The sequence below is a fragment of the Castor canadensis genome, chromosome 17 (assembly GCF_047511655.1).
Source record: "Castor canadensis chromosome 17, mCasCan1.hap1v2, whole genome shotgun sequence".
NCBI lineage: Eukaryota > Metazoa > Chordata > Mammalia > Rodentia > Castoridae > Castor > Castor canadensis.
The window spans coordinates 63092383-63107093 of record NC_133402.1 but is presented as its reverse complement, the minus strand read 5'-3'; the positions used below and the strand labels follow the sequence as shown (position 1 = coordinate 63107093).

The 14711-nt window shown below is 39.7% G+C and overlaps 1 protein-coding gene and 1 long non-coding RNA gene across 2 annotated transcripts in view; one reads left to right on the top strand and one right to left on the bottom strand.

Annotated features, from left to right (window-relative positions):
- Window positions 1-14711, top strand: part of Slc9a9 (solute carrier family 9 member A9) — a 511055-nt gene that overhangs the window by 397451 nt on the left and 98893 nt on the right. The window contains exons 13-14 of the mRNA XM_074059491.1: window positions 4-55; window positions 14296-14375. Of these exons, the coding sequence (XP_073915592.1) occupies window positions 4-55; window positions 14296-14375 (132 nt within the window). The remainder of the gene's footprint in view (window positions 1-3; window positions 56-14295; window positions 14376-14711) is intronic.
- The window catches only part of LOC141418553 (uncharacterized), a 149328-nt gene that overhangs the window by 109355 nt on the left and 25262 nt on the right, over window positions 1-14711 (bottom strand). The window lies entirely within an intron of this gene.

The following is a 14711-nucleotide window of genomic DNA, read 5'->3' as shown; positions in this document are numbered from 1 at the left end:
CAGAGTTGGTGTGGACCTAGAAGAAAATCTGAAGGAGGAGCCCTCCTCACACCAGGCAAGTCAAACAAGCCAACACATAGAATATGGAGATCTGAGATGGTCTGTGCCATGGACTGCTGAATGCTTATCCAGCATGTAGCCAAGAAGCTCATTCTAAACCAGGCTGCCTCTGTTAATGAAACGGATCAGATGGCAGTAAAATCACAGGGGTCAGGGTGTCGATCATCTGTAGCTCATGGATGCTCAGAACTAGTGTGTACTTAGAGCCTCTCTGTGATGGCAAGAAAGATGGAACATACTGTGGGAACAAAACATAGCTCTTAAAATGTCATCTCATAGCTCAAATCCCTGCCCAGCAACCTGGGATCTCTGTGAAGTTACTTGAGGCATGCTCAATGCATGTTGTACACACAGCAAATGGACCTGTTTCTCCTGCATAGTTTCTCGTTAATTAGGTGTAGGCACATAAAAATATTGAAACAGATAAGAGATAGTGAAACTAGATGATATGTTCCTGCTAACCAAGCAATGCTTATCTACAGAGACCAGAATACCCTCTGGAAAAAATTGTTCAGATGATGTTCTATTTCCTCAAGTAGAAGAAAACTATTCTCCAGACTATGGATTTGAACTTGACATCAAAGTAGAATCTGTCATTGTTAATATTGTATTAGTCATTCGTAACCTGGTTACTTAAAACAGGTGAACAATGTGTGGAAATTTTACACCCTTTGCTGAAATTAGAAGTAGACAAACATGATTAGGATAATTCTGTGAATAAGTGAGGTTGTTGAATGAATTGTGTTATGGTCACATTTGCATTTGAGGAGATCCATGTTGCTTGGATATTGTGGGGTTTCCCCTCTCATAGCACCAAGGGGGCACAGCTGGTTGGTGTTCCTGAGCAAGGTACCACTGTCCTGGTTCACAAAGATAGAAAGAAGGCAAGAGCCTGTGCTCTGCAGAGACTGGGAAATTAAGTTGATGAACCTGACTCTTGTGTACTTTGAATTTTGTTGGCACATGTGTTCCAAGGCCAGGCTGTGCTATCTTCACAGACTTCATTGACCAGGAAACCCACCTAACTGCAGGACCAAGCATAGCAGGGGTGCCAAAGCACTGGGATTAGGGCCAACTCGGTGACCTTAGAAAGGAGATCAAAGCCCATCTCCTGGCCCTGGTGGGCTGTAATGAGTAATGCATAAGGAGTGGGTGGCTGATCTTTCAAAAGCATTTTCATTTTCCATATGTCAAATACTCTATTCTCCTGCCTTCAAGCAAACTTTTACCTACATTTTTCCCCTATCATATACCTTCTCCTTTAAAAGAAAAAGAAAATTCATCAAAGAAAAATATTTACCTTTCTTTAACTGCCTAATATTTTACAATCACATATACTTATTGGTAAATTACCAATATAATTATTGGTAAAAATTTCCTACTAGACTTTCTTTTATAATTTGCATGTGTTTCATTTTAGATTATTTATGTGACCCTTTAAAGCAAAATTCATCATTGTTGATTCAGTAATAACTCTTACCTAAAGCTACTACAGCTATGTAAGGTGTTTTTTTATTGCTAAAGAAATGGGATTATACATTTCTTTATGAAGAATGGACACTACATGATATGTTGATTTCAGGCAAGTTTTTACATCTTTGAGTCTCAGTTTCCCCAACTACTCAATGTGAGTGATAATAATTTCCACTCTTCCAGGCTGTTATGAGAATCAAAGGAAATCACGACCATGAAAACTTAAGCTAAACACATTTCATTACACCACTGCATATAATTAAATAATAGGATGATATTTTTGAAGAATTTTAAATTTCAATAAAATAACCATAATAATAAAAGAAAGTAAACCCAAAAGGGTAAAAAGAGTCACTAATAAGAAGATGCAAGGACTGTGTACTCACTGTAGTCAAAATACAAGTAAGCTTTCTGGTAGCCAAAAGAGGGAGAAAAGAAATAGCTGGTAAATTACTAACTCTTATCATTAGAAGGGAAAAAGTCACACCCTCTCCTCAAGGGGTACAAGACTTCACAACTCATTACGTTTCAAAAGAAATTTCTCCCTTGAAGACTCCTGTAGAGGACATATAAAGAGCTATCAAAATGTTAAGTAACTAATATTGTAATTCACATGCTTCCAAGTGAACCACAGCCGCATACAAATCACTGTCTTTTTGGGGATCCTGTAAGTGTTCTTATTCATCATTGTGTCTCACTACCAAAGTAGTTACACGTCAGAGAGGTTTCTCCACATCTTGGAGAAATTGTTACATTTAGTGTCAAATACAGGAAACAGTGGACTCCCACCAGAGGAAATTAGTCACAAGGTTGTGCAGCTGCCACTCAACCAGGACAGAGGTTTTTGGTACTTTCCAAACCATCTGTCAAGAACCTCTCTGCCCTAATTCTGCCTGGCAACACCTTACTTCTCAGCATCCATTGCTGTTGGGCTCCAGAGCATAACCGTAATTCTTGAGAGGATTGCATGTTTCCACTTGATTTGCATTGATTAAAGGAGGTTGCATTAACAAGTCTCTGCACTGGTCAGCCTTTAAAAAAAGATCCGATTCTTACTTAAAAACTAAAATGTTTGCAAGTAGTTATGGCCATGACTGACAGTACATTCTCAAAATCAAGAATAAGCTTGTGTAATTACATGTGCCTATTTGTAAAGGAATTCCCTCTTCTTCTGCTTGCGAGGAATAAAATAACCTTTGCGATGTGATCTTACATCTGTGACTAACTGGAAGTGGCATGATTTTCCTTGTTACCTTCTAGTACCAGTAGGATAAATGGTGTTGAGCTCTTACTGTGCTGGGCTCAGAAGCTTTGCAGAGCATGTCCCCTACGCATGGGACTCTGCTTTGAGAGAGTTGTGAGTCCTCTGTCTCCCAAACTTGAGAAGAAAAAAAAACAAAACAAAATACCCATCCCCCAGGAAGTTTCCTTTGTCATCAGTCCTGTGACCTTGGACACCTTTACAACAGAGTGCAGCACTGCACTCACCTTCATTCTTTTCGTAGAAAAAAGCCAGCACTCTAAGACCGCTAGTATTGCTTCTCTCTTTCCCTCTTCATTGTCATAATCGTCCAATGTCTGTTGAATAGTGTGCATCATTTTTGACACTGTTTTCAACACCTTAAGTGTATTATCTCACTTAGCTTCCAAGATAAACCTGAGTGGGTGCTATTATTATCTCCAGCTCACGAATAAGGAAATTGTGTATAGAAAATAATTTTATCAAGTGCACATAGGAGACAGAGGTGAAATTTGAGCTCAGAGAAGTTGGCTGTAAAAATTACACTCTTCACCAATATAAAAGTAATTATTGCCACCCACTCGTGTCAGGCCCTAATCTAGATGTGAGGAGGACTTAGAAGTTAGCATTTCAAAGTCTTCTCCCTCACAGAGCTTCTACTCCAATAGGGAGGAACTGAGATGAAGAAGGTAAACAACTCTGTACTCCTCATTCAGAGAACAATAGCAAGAAAGCAATAAATGGCCTTTGACCAGAGGGCTGAAGGATGTGCAGAGAGAAGCACCGCACAGTGAGATCTGAGGTGGAGGGGAAGGAGATCCAGCCGGAGTGTAGAGCAAGGGTGCAGGTGCTGGAGTCACAATGATTAGCATTGCTCAAGAGCAGTAGGAAGCAGGGTGGCTGGAGATGAATAGGCAAGGTGGGAACAGACAGAGGTGAGGAGGGAGAGATGGACAGAGGCCAGCCTGTGGGCCATGGTGGTAATTTGATTTTGTTCTACATGCGATGAACATCTTTTATAGTTTAGAACTCAGAAGTAATAGAATTAACCTTTTTAAAAAGTTTTGGTTTTCTCTCAATCCCACTCTGTCAACTCTTACAATGAGGCTAATTTTCATGTTCCCTAGCACAATTTTTTTAACACAATGCTTGTCTCTCTCTGAGTTCTCATAATGTTAACTTTCAAATTTCTTCAGTGAAATTCTGGTTTGGGTTGCTCTTTGTGCTTGTGTGTAACCTGGGTGGACCAGTTCTGGTGCTCAAGAAAGGCAGAGCACAGCTGAGAAAGGTCCACGGAAGGGCAAGTATGGAAGGCCAGAGTGACAGGGATTAAAAGGATTAGGATTTCTTCATCAGAAAGACTAGCACTTGTCTGTCAAAACATGGGAGTGGGAGTAAGGTGGACAAAAACTTGTTTGCCAACTCCCAGAACCATAGCTGGCATACTTGAAACCTGAAAGAGGACCACTGGTGAAGAAGAAAAGTATTTTTTCTCGATACCTCCTACTCAGGGTCATCCAGAGTTGACAGAGTTGGAAATACCAGTAGGTGGAGAAGAGACTAGATTCACTAGCAGAAGTTGGGGACATCAGATAACGATTTAATTTTTCGTTGTTAACAGTTTCAGATATTCCTAATAAACAGAATAATGGATCCCATATACACCTCCCCCAAATTTAACAACTATCAACATTTATTCTATACTTGCTTCACCCGTTGCTCCTATGCTGTTGGAGTTGGTATCATAAGATGTAAATTCCACACTACAGCCCCACAAATATTTCAGAAACAAAATTCTAGGCTTAGAAGTTGATACGACCCAGATAAGAGTTTTTAATGCTACATTATAGATAATCATATTGTGATTAAGGTAAGATGAATAGTTCAGAGCAAACGCCTTGAGTTTTCTCTTGTCTAACATTGAATTTTTTTAGTTGTACTTCTTTATGTCTTACACAACCATTACCTTTTTACTGTATAGGACTAAATCCCATATATTTGTCTTCCCAGTAGATTCTAGAATTCCGTGTTCTAGAAAGCAGGAATAATGAGGAGGAGAAAGCAAAGAAAGGTGGGTGCTCCAACCAAGTGAGCACTTCTGAAATACTTTATAGATAAGATTAAAATCACATTTCATCTTTACTTTGACCCATCACGATGCTATCACTGTCCCATTTAACAAATGATGCCATGGAAATGTTTTAAAAAGTAATTCTCCAAGACAAAAAAAAAAAATAGCAATATGTTGAACCAGAACTAAAAGCCTGCATCCTCACTGTTCCTTGTACCACACCCTCGGGGGCCGTTGTCCGGTCTGTACACATGGTCTCTTCCTTCCCCGTAAGTAGTAGTTCTGTTGACGTTTAAATAATCACTTTCCTGTTACTCCTGGCCAACCTAACTTCCCAATTCCTTTGCGAATTTAAGCACATCCTCATTTCAAGGACTACAGTGTATTCCTCATTCAGGATTTTGATTACCTCAATGTACACTCCTTCCCTTCACCCGTACCAATAAGCTGGAGGTTGGTCCATTAGCTGGGAAGTCTTTTCTCTACTTCAGTCATAGGGGAGCAGGATTCACTGCCCCCCACCAGCAGGAATGCTTGTTGCAGCCTCCTGGCAAGGGCTGAGTTGCCAGCCAACCTAAAGCCCCCCTAGGTCATGTAGATATCTAAAGAAAGAACACTCCAGACAGAACAAAGGCCCTGAGGAAGGCACATTCCTAACCTGTTTGACAAGTAGCAAGGATGCAGTACAGCTTGAGTGAGACCCTGGGAGAGAGTACCACAGCCTATGAGCCAGCGGGAGCTAGAGGCAGGAGCCAGCTGAAACCAGTTATCTATTGCCATATTAATGCTGTATCACAAACACAAGATCTCTCAGAGGTGTGCAACAGTGAACATTTATCCCACAGGCTTGTTGTTTAGCTGCTCTAGGTTGTACTTGTTTATATATTTCGTCATAGGGTTAGCTAGGGGATGCTACTGTTCTTCCTGGGCTTGTTCACATATCTGGGATTTAACTGGGAGGATGTAGGGGACCCAGCTGTGCTGCCTATAATTCTCATCTCACTCAGAGACTAATAGGCTACCTGGCCATGTCTTTGTCCTGGGAAAGACAGAGAGAGGACAAGAATTTTAGCAAAAACATGCAAGGTTTTAGAGCCTCAGCACTGATCCATTGGCACGGTTACTGCACTCTCTTGATAAAGTTACAAGGCCATCCTAGAAAACAGGTGTATAAATGGACAACTTTTCGGTTGAAAGTGCTGCCAAGTTCCATGGAAAAAGCCAATGGTCCAAGAAGGGATGAAAAATGGGATTGCTAGTGCAACTGATCGTCTGGGCCAAGGTGAAGAGTTTGGGCCACACAGTGATCCATAAAACTTGAGTCTTTGAAATATTTTGAGACTCAGTTTATAGCCCCAGCTGGTCTGCCTTGGTAAGCAATCCGTGTGTACTTGGCAATGATGTGGGTTCTGGCAAGTATTCTGTTTTATCAGGTACTGATAAAACTCCCATCTGTAATTAGGGGTTTTCCTGTTTCTTCTATTTAGTTCTGTCTGATACCGCTTCGTGTATTTTAAAGCTTTTCACCAGATATAGGATTTCAGTTTGATGGGCAATTTCTTTTAACACCTTGAAAATTGTATTCTGCTGTTTCTAACCTCCATTTTCCCCATGAGAAATCAGTAGAATTTTTTTTATTTTCCTGAACATAATATGACCTGTTTTTATCTGATTTCTTGTAAGATTTTTCTCTTGGCTTTGGTTTTAGAACTTTGATTCTTATATGTCTACTTTTGTTTTCTTTGAATTTTTCCTGTTGCAGATTCACGGAGTTTCTCTCCAGGTTGATGTTTTTAATCAAATTTAGGAAATATCCAAATATTTTTTGCATTCCATATTCCCTGGCTTTCCTGTTAACTCTGCAGGATATATGTTAGAATTTATACTTTTTTTCTCACTTCACTTTATCTATCATTCTATTCTCTTAATCTTATTTTGCTTTGTTCTACAAATTGGATATTTTTCATTGATCTCTCTTCAAGTTCATTGCCACTCTCTTCTGTACTATCCAATCTGCCCTTATGCCAATATCGTAGATTTTTTTTTCCCAGATATTACACTTTTTGGTTCTAGAATTTCCAGCTGTTCTTTTATAGCCCTGTTTTTCTTCTGAAATCTTTGTTGGTGCATTCATTGCATCATTGCATCGATCTTTCCATTTAAATTTCCTATCATATTTTATAGCTGTTTCAATGCCAATGCCTGTTAATTCCAATACCTGAGTCATTTCAAGGTCTGTTTGTATAAATTACCTTTATTATTATTATTTTTTTTTTTTTTTGGTCTCTACCTCATGCTTTCTTGCTTTCCCAAGAGGTGTTGAATCTTATGCAGCCAGGCAATTGAAGACATAGTCTTGGTTTTGTGCTTGCTTTGACTGATATATTTGCATTTTGTTCTTAATTTTAGGGCATGGTTATTATTCTAGAACATCATCCTTGCAAGGGCTCATTAAGAATGGTTTTTCTAAAGTTTCAACTGAATAGATGACTTTAGACTTTGGCCAGACTCCAGTGTTTTCCAGCATTGTGTGTCCTTAATCTCCCTATGTATCTCTCAACTATACAACAGCTGATCTCTACAAGGCTCTGTGAACCTCACCTGTGCACAGGTCAGTCATCAACCAAGGACCCAAGGGAAATACCCACACAGACTTCTAGTGTCCTCTCTGCCTAGTTCCTTACTCTCTGGAACAGTCTTAAAAATTCCAGACGTTTCAATGACAACCAAACTCCCATCTCTAGCTCCTTAATTCAGTAAGATGGCTCTTGAGGTTGAACTCCTTGCACTTTGATTGGGAAAGGGCCCCAGAGCAGAAAGTCAAGGAAAATCTAGGATTTTTCTCATTCGTCCCATTCCTTCAAGGATAGCAAGTATTTGCTGCCTGAACCTCTTATGTTTCTGATACCCGTTATTCTATCATTGTCTGCCCTTACATATCTTGAAAGTGATTTTGAAGTGGTTTCATAGGGAGAAACATTGTTTTGTTTTGCTTCATTTTCAGACACATACAGAATACTATAGAAGAGAATCACAAGTCTAAATGTGACACTCTTCCCTTTACTATGGTAGTTGTGCTTCTGGGATCTGTTTTTTGGGAATAGCTTGAGTCAGAAGCTTCTTATTCCAAGATGCATTTTCCATTATCCATACGTGTATGAATGGATGCATGTGTACACATACATAAAAGAGTTATCACACTAACTAACCGTGATATAAATTAAGCATGAGTACTGTAAAAGAAGTACCATGAGATAATGTGAACTTCCCCCCCTGCCCCCCATTTATAGGTTGGTCCATCATTTGATATCAATCTTTAGTCTATAATATAGGCACACTGGGTCCAGTATTAGTTTGTGACAAGCTTTTAGTTAAGGGATATGAGTCTTCTATACCATAAATAAGTTACTTGGTGAAAATACTTTGTAAACTGTAAATATAAGCATATCATTTTATTACCTCTTCCAGGTTCCTATTCCATTGCCATTTATATCTAGAACACATGATTCCAGTATACAGTTTTGTTAGTTTTCTATTCTTGTATAAAGGCTTAAAAAAACAAACATTTATTATCTCAAAGTTTTTATGGACCAAGAATTTGAGAGCAACTTGGTTGAATGTTTCTGACTTAGGGTCTCCTTTGAGGTTAAAGTTAAGATGTCAGCTAGATAGAGCTAGTCATTGGAAGACTTGACCAGGCCCAGAAAATCCACTTCCACTTTGGCACGATGCCTCAGCTCCTTGTTAACTCTGGGCAAACTCAGTGGTAATGCTTGGATCTTTCCACAGGCCTGTGAGAGTGTCCTTACAACATGGCAGCCAGATTCTCTCAGCGCAAGCGATTCAAGAGAGCTAGCAAGGAGGAAGTCACAATGACTTTTTATAACCTAATCTTGGGTCACCATCATTTCTGCCATATTTTATTCACTAGAAACACACCATTAAGTATGGCCCATATCCCATACAGAGAGAAATAGGCTCCAACTTTTAAAGAATGTAGATTCAAAGAATTTTTTTCATTTAAAAACTACTACAATATACCAAACAATTTATTTTCCCCTGGAAACTTATACCTATTATACAGGCCAAGTCATCTGGACCAAGCCCTTTGTAGCTTAACCATGAGCTTAACCCATCGGGTAGTATGGGCTATTCTTGGAATATCTAGAGAGCTGTAATCTCTCTGTGTGAGCTTAATAGTTTGGCCTGTCTTTAGCTAGTTTTCTCCATGTTTTTCTCCTTCCACATGTACTTTCTGACTGTGTTCTTGGGATCATTTATGAATTTATCTGCATACAGGAAAGATGAGAATATTTGCATAAAGTGATTTCTATGTAGAGGCTCAGGATCAATTATTGACCTTTTAAAATGTACATTTTCTAAAAACTCCTATTTGCCCTTCAATTATACTATATAGAATAGTCCCTCTTTAGAATCAAGAAATATTTTTCTGTAGGGGCACAGAATGTGTTTCTCTCCTTATCAGTTGGAAAACCAAGGCAATGAACTTGAAATTACTGCACAAATACACTCCATACTGGAGGAAGAAGGTAAGGCAAAAGTATTGCCAACAAATTCCATTCACATGTCCTGCCTGAAAAAGTGCTCGGGAACCCGTATGAGCGTTACAGATTTGTTATAGAATGATTTGTCTTTGTTATCATTCCACCCAACTTCCGCTGACATTAATATTGAATATAAAATCTTGAGAAATCAAAAGGGAAGTCCTCTCTCCCTCACTTAACCTATTGAATCACCTTGAAATGATGAAAACCATGTGTGATTATTCCAGAGCAGAGTTCACAGTTCACTTGACAGAGGCCCCATATTTGAGTATTGACAGAGGAATGTTTACACTTCCTCAGTTCTTTCTCATTAAAATTAATGCAATAAACAATCCCTTTTTGCTTCAGCATCTAGTTTTCACAGACTTCTGGCCAGAGCCTTTTGTTTTCTCTCAGGGGTTCAAATAAGCCCCAAAACAAAGAGTACCATCATATTTTTCCCCTGTCTGGTGATTCTAAGCATGACGGTGGTCACTAAAAAGAAAACTATCCGCTTCCTACTATGCCCAGTCATTTCCCAATACCTGGTCTATTCCCTTGTTTGAGGTGAAAAAAGAAAGATATTGAATTGTCCCATGATTTTTAAGTGTTCCCAGAAATAAAGATAATAAGGAAATATAAATTACATATATATATATGCAATGATGATATATATAGATATAGATATAGATATCAAACCTTCTGCTTCTTAGAAGTGTTAAGGCAAATAAAAGTTGAAATTCACCACACTTAAATCTCAGGTTCCCATTTACACCTGTGAAATTTGAGGTTCAGGACTGGCCAGTGCTCCATTATTAAATGGTCTCTTCTTTCTGCACCCTGTTTGTCCAACATGCACAGAACTTCTCCTCTGAAATAAAAGAACTTGTAAGAGAAGAAATATTGCTGGTTAAAAAAAAAAAATAACACTGCATTCCAGATCCTACTTCTGACGACTGCTCACATCCATTGTCATTGAAGTGTGAGCTACTCTCTACTTCAGAATAATCCAGATAGATTGATGCCACCTGCTGTCCTCTGCCCATTGGACCCTCCCATGGGCATGCCCTCTGTGCTGCCTCATCAGATACCTGTCCAGTGCCAGGGTGACTGTAAAAGCTGGCCTTCCCTTGGCACATTTATCTTCAACCCCCAGTGCACAAGCAGAACACACACTGAACTAACTCATTTATTTCTACTCATTTATTGATGGTCTTTCATAACCAAGTTATTAAGTCATCAATAACTTCAGAGAAATAAATGAATGGATCCAGAACTGGGCCAACAGATATTTAGGATAGAGGCTGAAGATTTTAACTAGGATCAGCTGAAAAGTCAATGCTGGGTCATCAGTGGAATTTCCCCCACCTGGGGAAACACATTCCCCAAATGCTCTGTTCTACTTGGAACCCTGTGTATTTCTCTACAAAGTAGCGAAATGACTGATCTCTCCAGTTACCCAAGTAAAATAAAGTTTTATTAAAAAAAGATTACATATGCTAATTTTTTTCCAAAATGCTACCTAATGTGTATGACGCCTTCAGCTGGCAATCTATATACCTGGAAGTTTCAGGACTGGGGATTGAACCTGGGGCTTTGCACATGCTAAGCAAGCACTCTACATCTTGAGCCACACTTGCAATCCTTTCATTTTTACTTTGTGTTTCAGATAGGGGCTCACATTTTTTCCTAGGCAGGCCTCAGACCATGGTCTTCTTATCTCCTCCTCCTGAGTTCCTGGGACCTGTGGTCCCTGAAAATTCTGCAAGAAACAGAGCAGATGCCCTTTGGGGAGTGTTGTAAGTTACTATATACACCCATCAGGAAATAAAATAAAAAAGAGAGGGAAAGGGGAAATACAGCTAGGGAAGATCCCTGAGACCTTAGAAGATTCTTGAAATGAATGTCTAGGAATCTAAGGAATTCCCAACACTGAAGTTAAGCTTCTGAGGGGATTCTTTCAAAGCCACCAGCAAGCCAGGGGGAGCTCTGCATTTTTATGGTGTCTTGGGGTAAATGTGGCTGCTCCATCCATTTCAGTCTCCATGAGCACCTTGGTGTCTGGCCTCACGTTCCTGTTCAGACATCCCTTTTGCCCTGGATTGCTCCCCACTTACACCTTGGGGCTCCAGCTAGATGAGCAAAATCTTGGAACTACAAGTTCCCCCAGTTGCCTTGGTCTCCTCTGCCTCCCCCAGTTGCCTTGGTCTCCTCATCCATAGAATGAAAATAACAGAACATACTTTAGCAAATTCTTATGAGAATCTAAAGAGTTAATGTACAAAACTAATAGTGCTTGGCATTTGGTACAAATTCAAGAAGTGTTAGCTGCTATTGCTGTTGTCATCAATAAAAATACAGTGTTTGCCATATGATTTTAGGACCATAGAGACCAAATAGTCCAATTTCCTCAATTCATTTGACAGACAGGGAAGCTGCAGCCCAATGAGGCTAAGTAACCCAGTTCAGAATGCCTACGTTTTCCAAAGCTTAAAAACAGATCAGAAAGCCCATTGTGTTGTTGGAGTACAGCAGTGGAACTCAAATCCCAGCTGTTTGTGCTAGCTGATGACTTTGAACTTGATCCTTCCCTTCTCTAGACCTCTCTAGTTCCTCATGTGCAAAATCCATGTAACACGACCTACTTTGATGGATGATGGTGAGAAGTGAAAAATTATGACTGAAGAAATTAATGACCAGATAATGTGGTTAGCATGCTGCCTAGTAGTTAATGAGCGTTCAGTAGCTGGGGACTGTCACTATTGCAGTCACTCAGTTGGGTTGCTGCAGGGTGGGTGCTGGAAGGCTGGGCCCCTGAATGTCAGGAAAGCTCACTACCTCACCTAGGAGTTTTCTGAGGTTCCTTTTTATCAGTTTTATACAATGACTGTCTTGTCAACAATAGATATTATCAGTAATCAAAAAGCACCTGTGCCTGTTGTGCTATATAAAACTCTGTAAATCCTTATTGTTCTTAGAGAAAAGGGCCAGGGCAGGGGGAAAAAAAAAAAGGAAGAGGACTGTCCCCACAGTTGGCCAGAGCTGTTTTTTTGTTCCAACTAGTTCAGCTCCGTTTGAGCAGTCTTGCTCTGCCAGCTGAACCCTAAGGTGCTGTTGCGGGGTGGTGGCTCATAACCAACCTGCAGATTTTGTAAGATGAGGAAGAAAACACTATGTGCAGCAGTGATTTTGCAAATCTGACACCTTTGTTGGAGTAGAAATAGCTAGAAAAAGGTGCAGGGAAGAATGGAAATCGAAGCAGACAGCTTGATTTCCTTTGGGAAGAAATATGAATATAAATTCTCACTCTAGACACCAGGGCATGGCACTTCATCTGAGGAAACGAGATCTGTGGAGCTCTAACATCACAGAGACACAATCAGTGTCCCGTGTGGGAACTGGGAATGGGAAGTAGGTTCTATGACCAAGTAAGTTTGAGAAGCACTTTCCTCTTGAAGATTTACAACAACTACAAATTCAAAGACTGAGATACCTCGACTTTATAAGAAACCTGTTGAACACTGTCCAACTGATCTTTTCCTGAGTGCTCTGGCATAGAATTTCCATCAGTGTCACATGAATGGTGGCATACTAGGGGAACCGTACAAAGTTTGAAAAAACAGAGATCTTAAAACAGCCAATGACAAAGGCAATGAAAAGCTTTGATTTTAATTTCATTGTACGTCTCTGTTTTAACCACTTTAGCCAGAGAATAAATTGTTCACTAAAAATCGGTCACATTTGCCTTTCTTGAATTCCTGTTTCATTTGTAGGGGATGGAACTGAACGACAGCCTCTGCTGGTACACATGTTGTACAGGGTAGAATGCAGCACTTCCTGTCCAGCTGTTTATCATCAACCCACAATGCAACTGCCTGGGAAAGGGCAAAAGAAAGTAAAATAACATGAAGGCAAATGAGCCCAGGCTTCTCTAAGGGCTGGCTGCAGTGCAGCTAATGGGTTTCCATTGTCTTCTGTGCATGATCCCACCCCAGGAGACGGGCCTCCTTATCACTGGTCTGCCAACCCATGGTATAGTTTGGGGATGAAAACAGTGGGCCCAAAAAAACTGAAGTCAACAGTAAGCTATAAATGCTTTTAATCATGGAGATACTAACAATCGGAGTTGATTGGAACTCCAAATCCATCAAAATGAAATACACAGAAGTAAAAATGTTGCCCGACATGGTTCTTACCACACTGCAAATATTTTTGATCACAAAACCTTTTCACCTGCCTTCCTTCCTCTTTCCCACATTTTCATCATCCACTTTCACGTAAATGACATCAAACACTTTGTCTTTCTCCATCCCTTTTAATTTCTTTTCCTGGTCCCTCCCTTAGTGGCCTTTGTGAGGTGGGGAAGAGACAAACATATTCAGTTGTTACAGACTTCTTATCAGGATCACCTCTTTAAAACCCTCCATAATTTAAGCAGGAAGATGTCAAAAAGTAACCACAACCTTCCATAGTGATCTACCCAAAAGCAAATGGATAAAAACTAGTGTAACAATTTTTAGACTGTTGGCATTTCTTTAGCATTGGCCTTTTGGTAATCCATAAATAAATGCCACCACAGTTGACCAAAGTAAACTGCAAAACTCCCACAATAAAAATCTGATGAAAATACCATTTTTATTGATGTCTAAAATGTAGCATTTTTAGTCATTTAATAAAATTAGGATTATTAAGAGTAAATGTTGAATTGTGCCAGAGTAATCTCATCCATGCGTAAGATCTGTGAGCTAATTCTCTTGGTACCTGCTTCATCGTTAGGTAAAAATGCCTATACTTAGAAAGGTTTTCTTTTTCCTGTGGTTAAATTGAATTTGGTTTGACATGTATTTTCATATTAAAATGTGTTTGACTCTTTATCCAATACCTTTTTTTTTATCGTCTCTCTCCAGGAAGCAAACAAAGCGGATAAGAACGTGACAAAAACAGAGAGTGCTCGGCTCTTCAGGATGTGGTATGGTTTTGACCACAAGTATCCTTTGGTAATGATGACTCTGCTGATCCTGCTGCATGGCAGAGAACTACTCTGAGCACTTGATCATGAAGGTATGCACTCTGCACCTCAAGAAACCAGAAAGGTAAAGCAAACTTAGAAAAAAGAAATGATTTCAAAAAATTGTTAAAAATTGTGGAGTTCAGTCTTAAGTGTTGCAAAAAGCTAAAGTCCTATCTCCAAGTCAGATATGTCTGGTGTTTTCATGGCCATCTGATATTTTCTAAGGCTTGATGTCAAAATATTATGGTCCTAAGGAATCGACCTATTTTGCTGTTCCTCGTGAAGGCCTTACTGCTGACCAAGTAGGCCAGA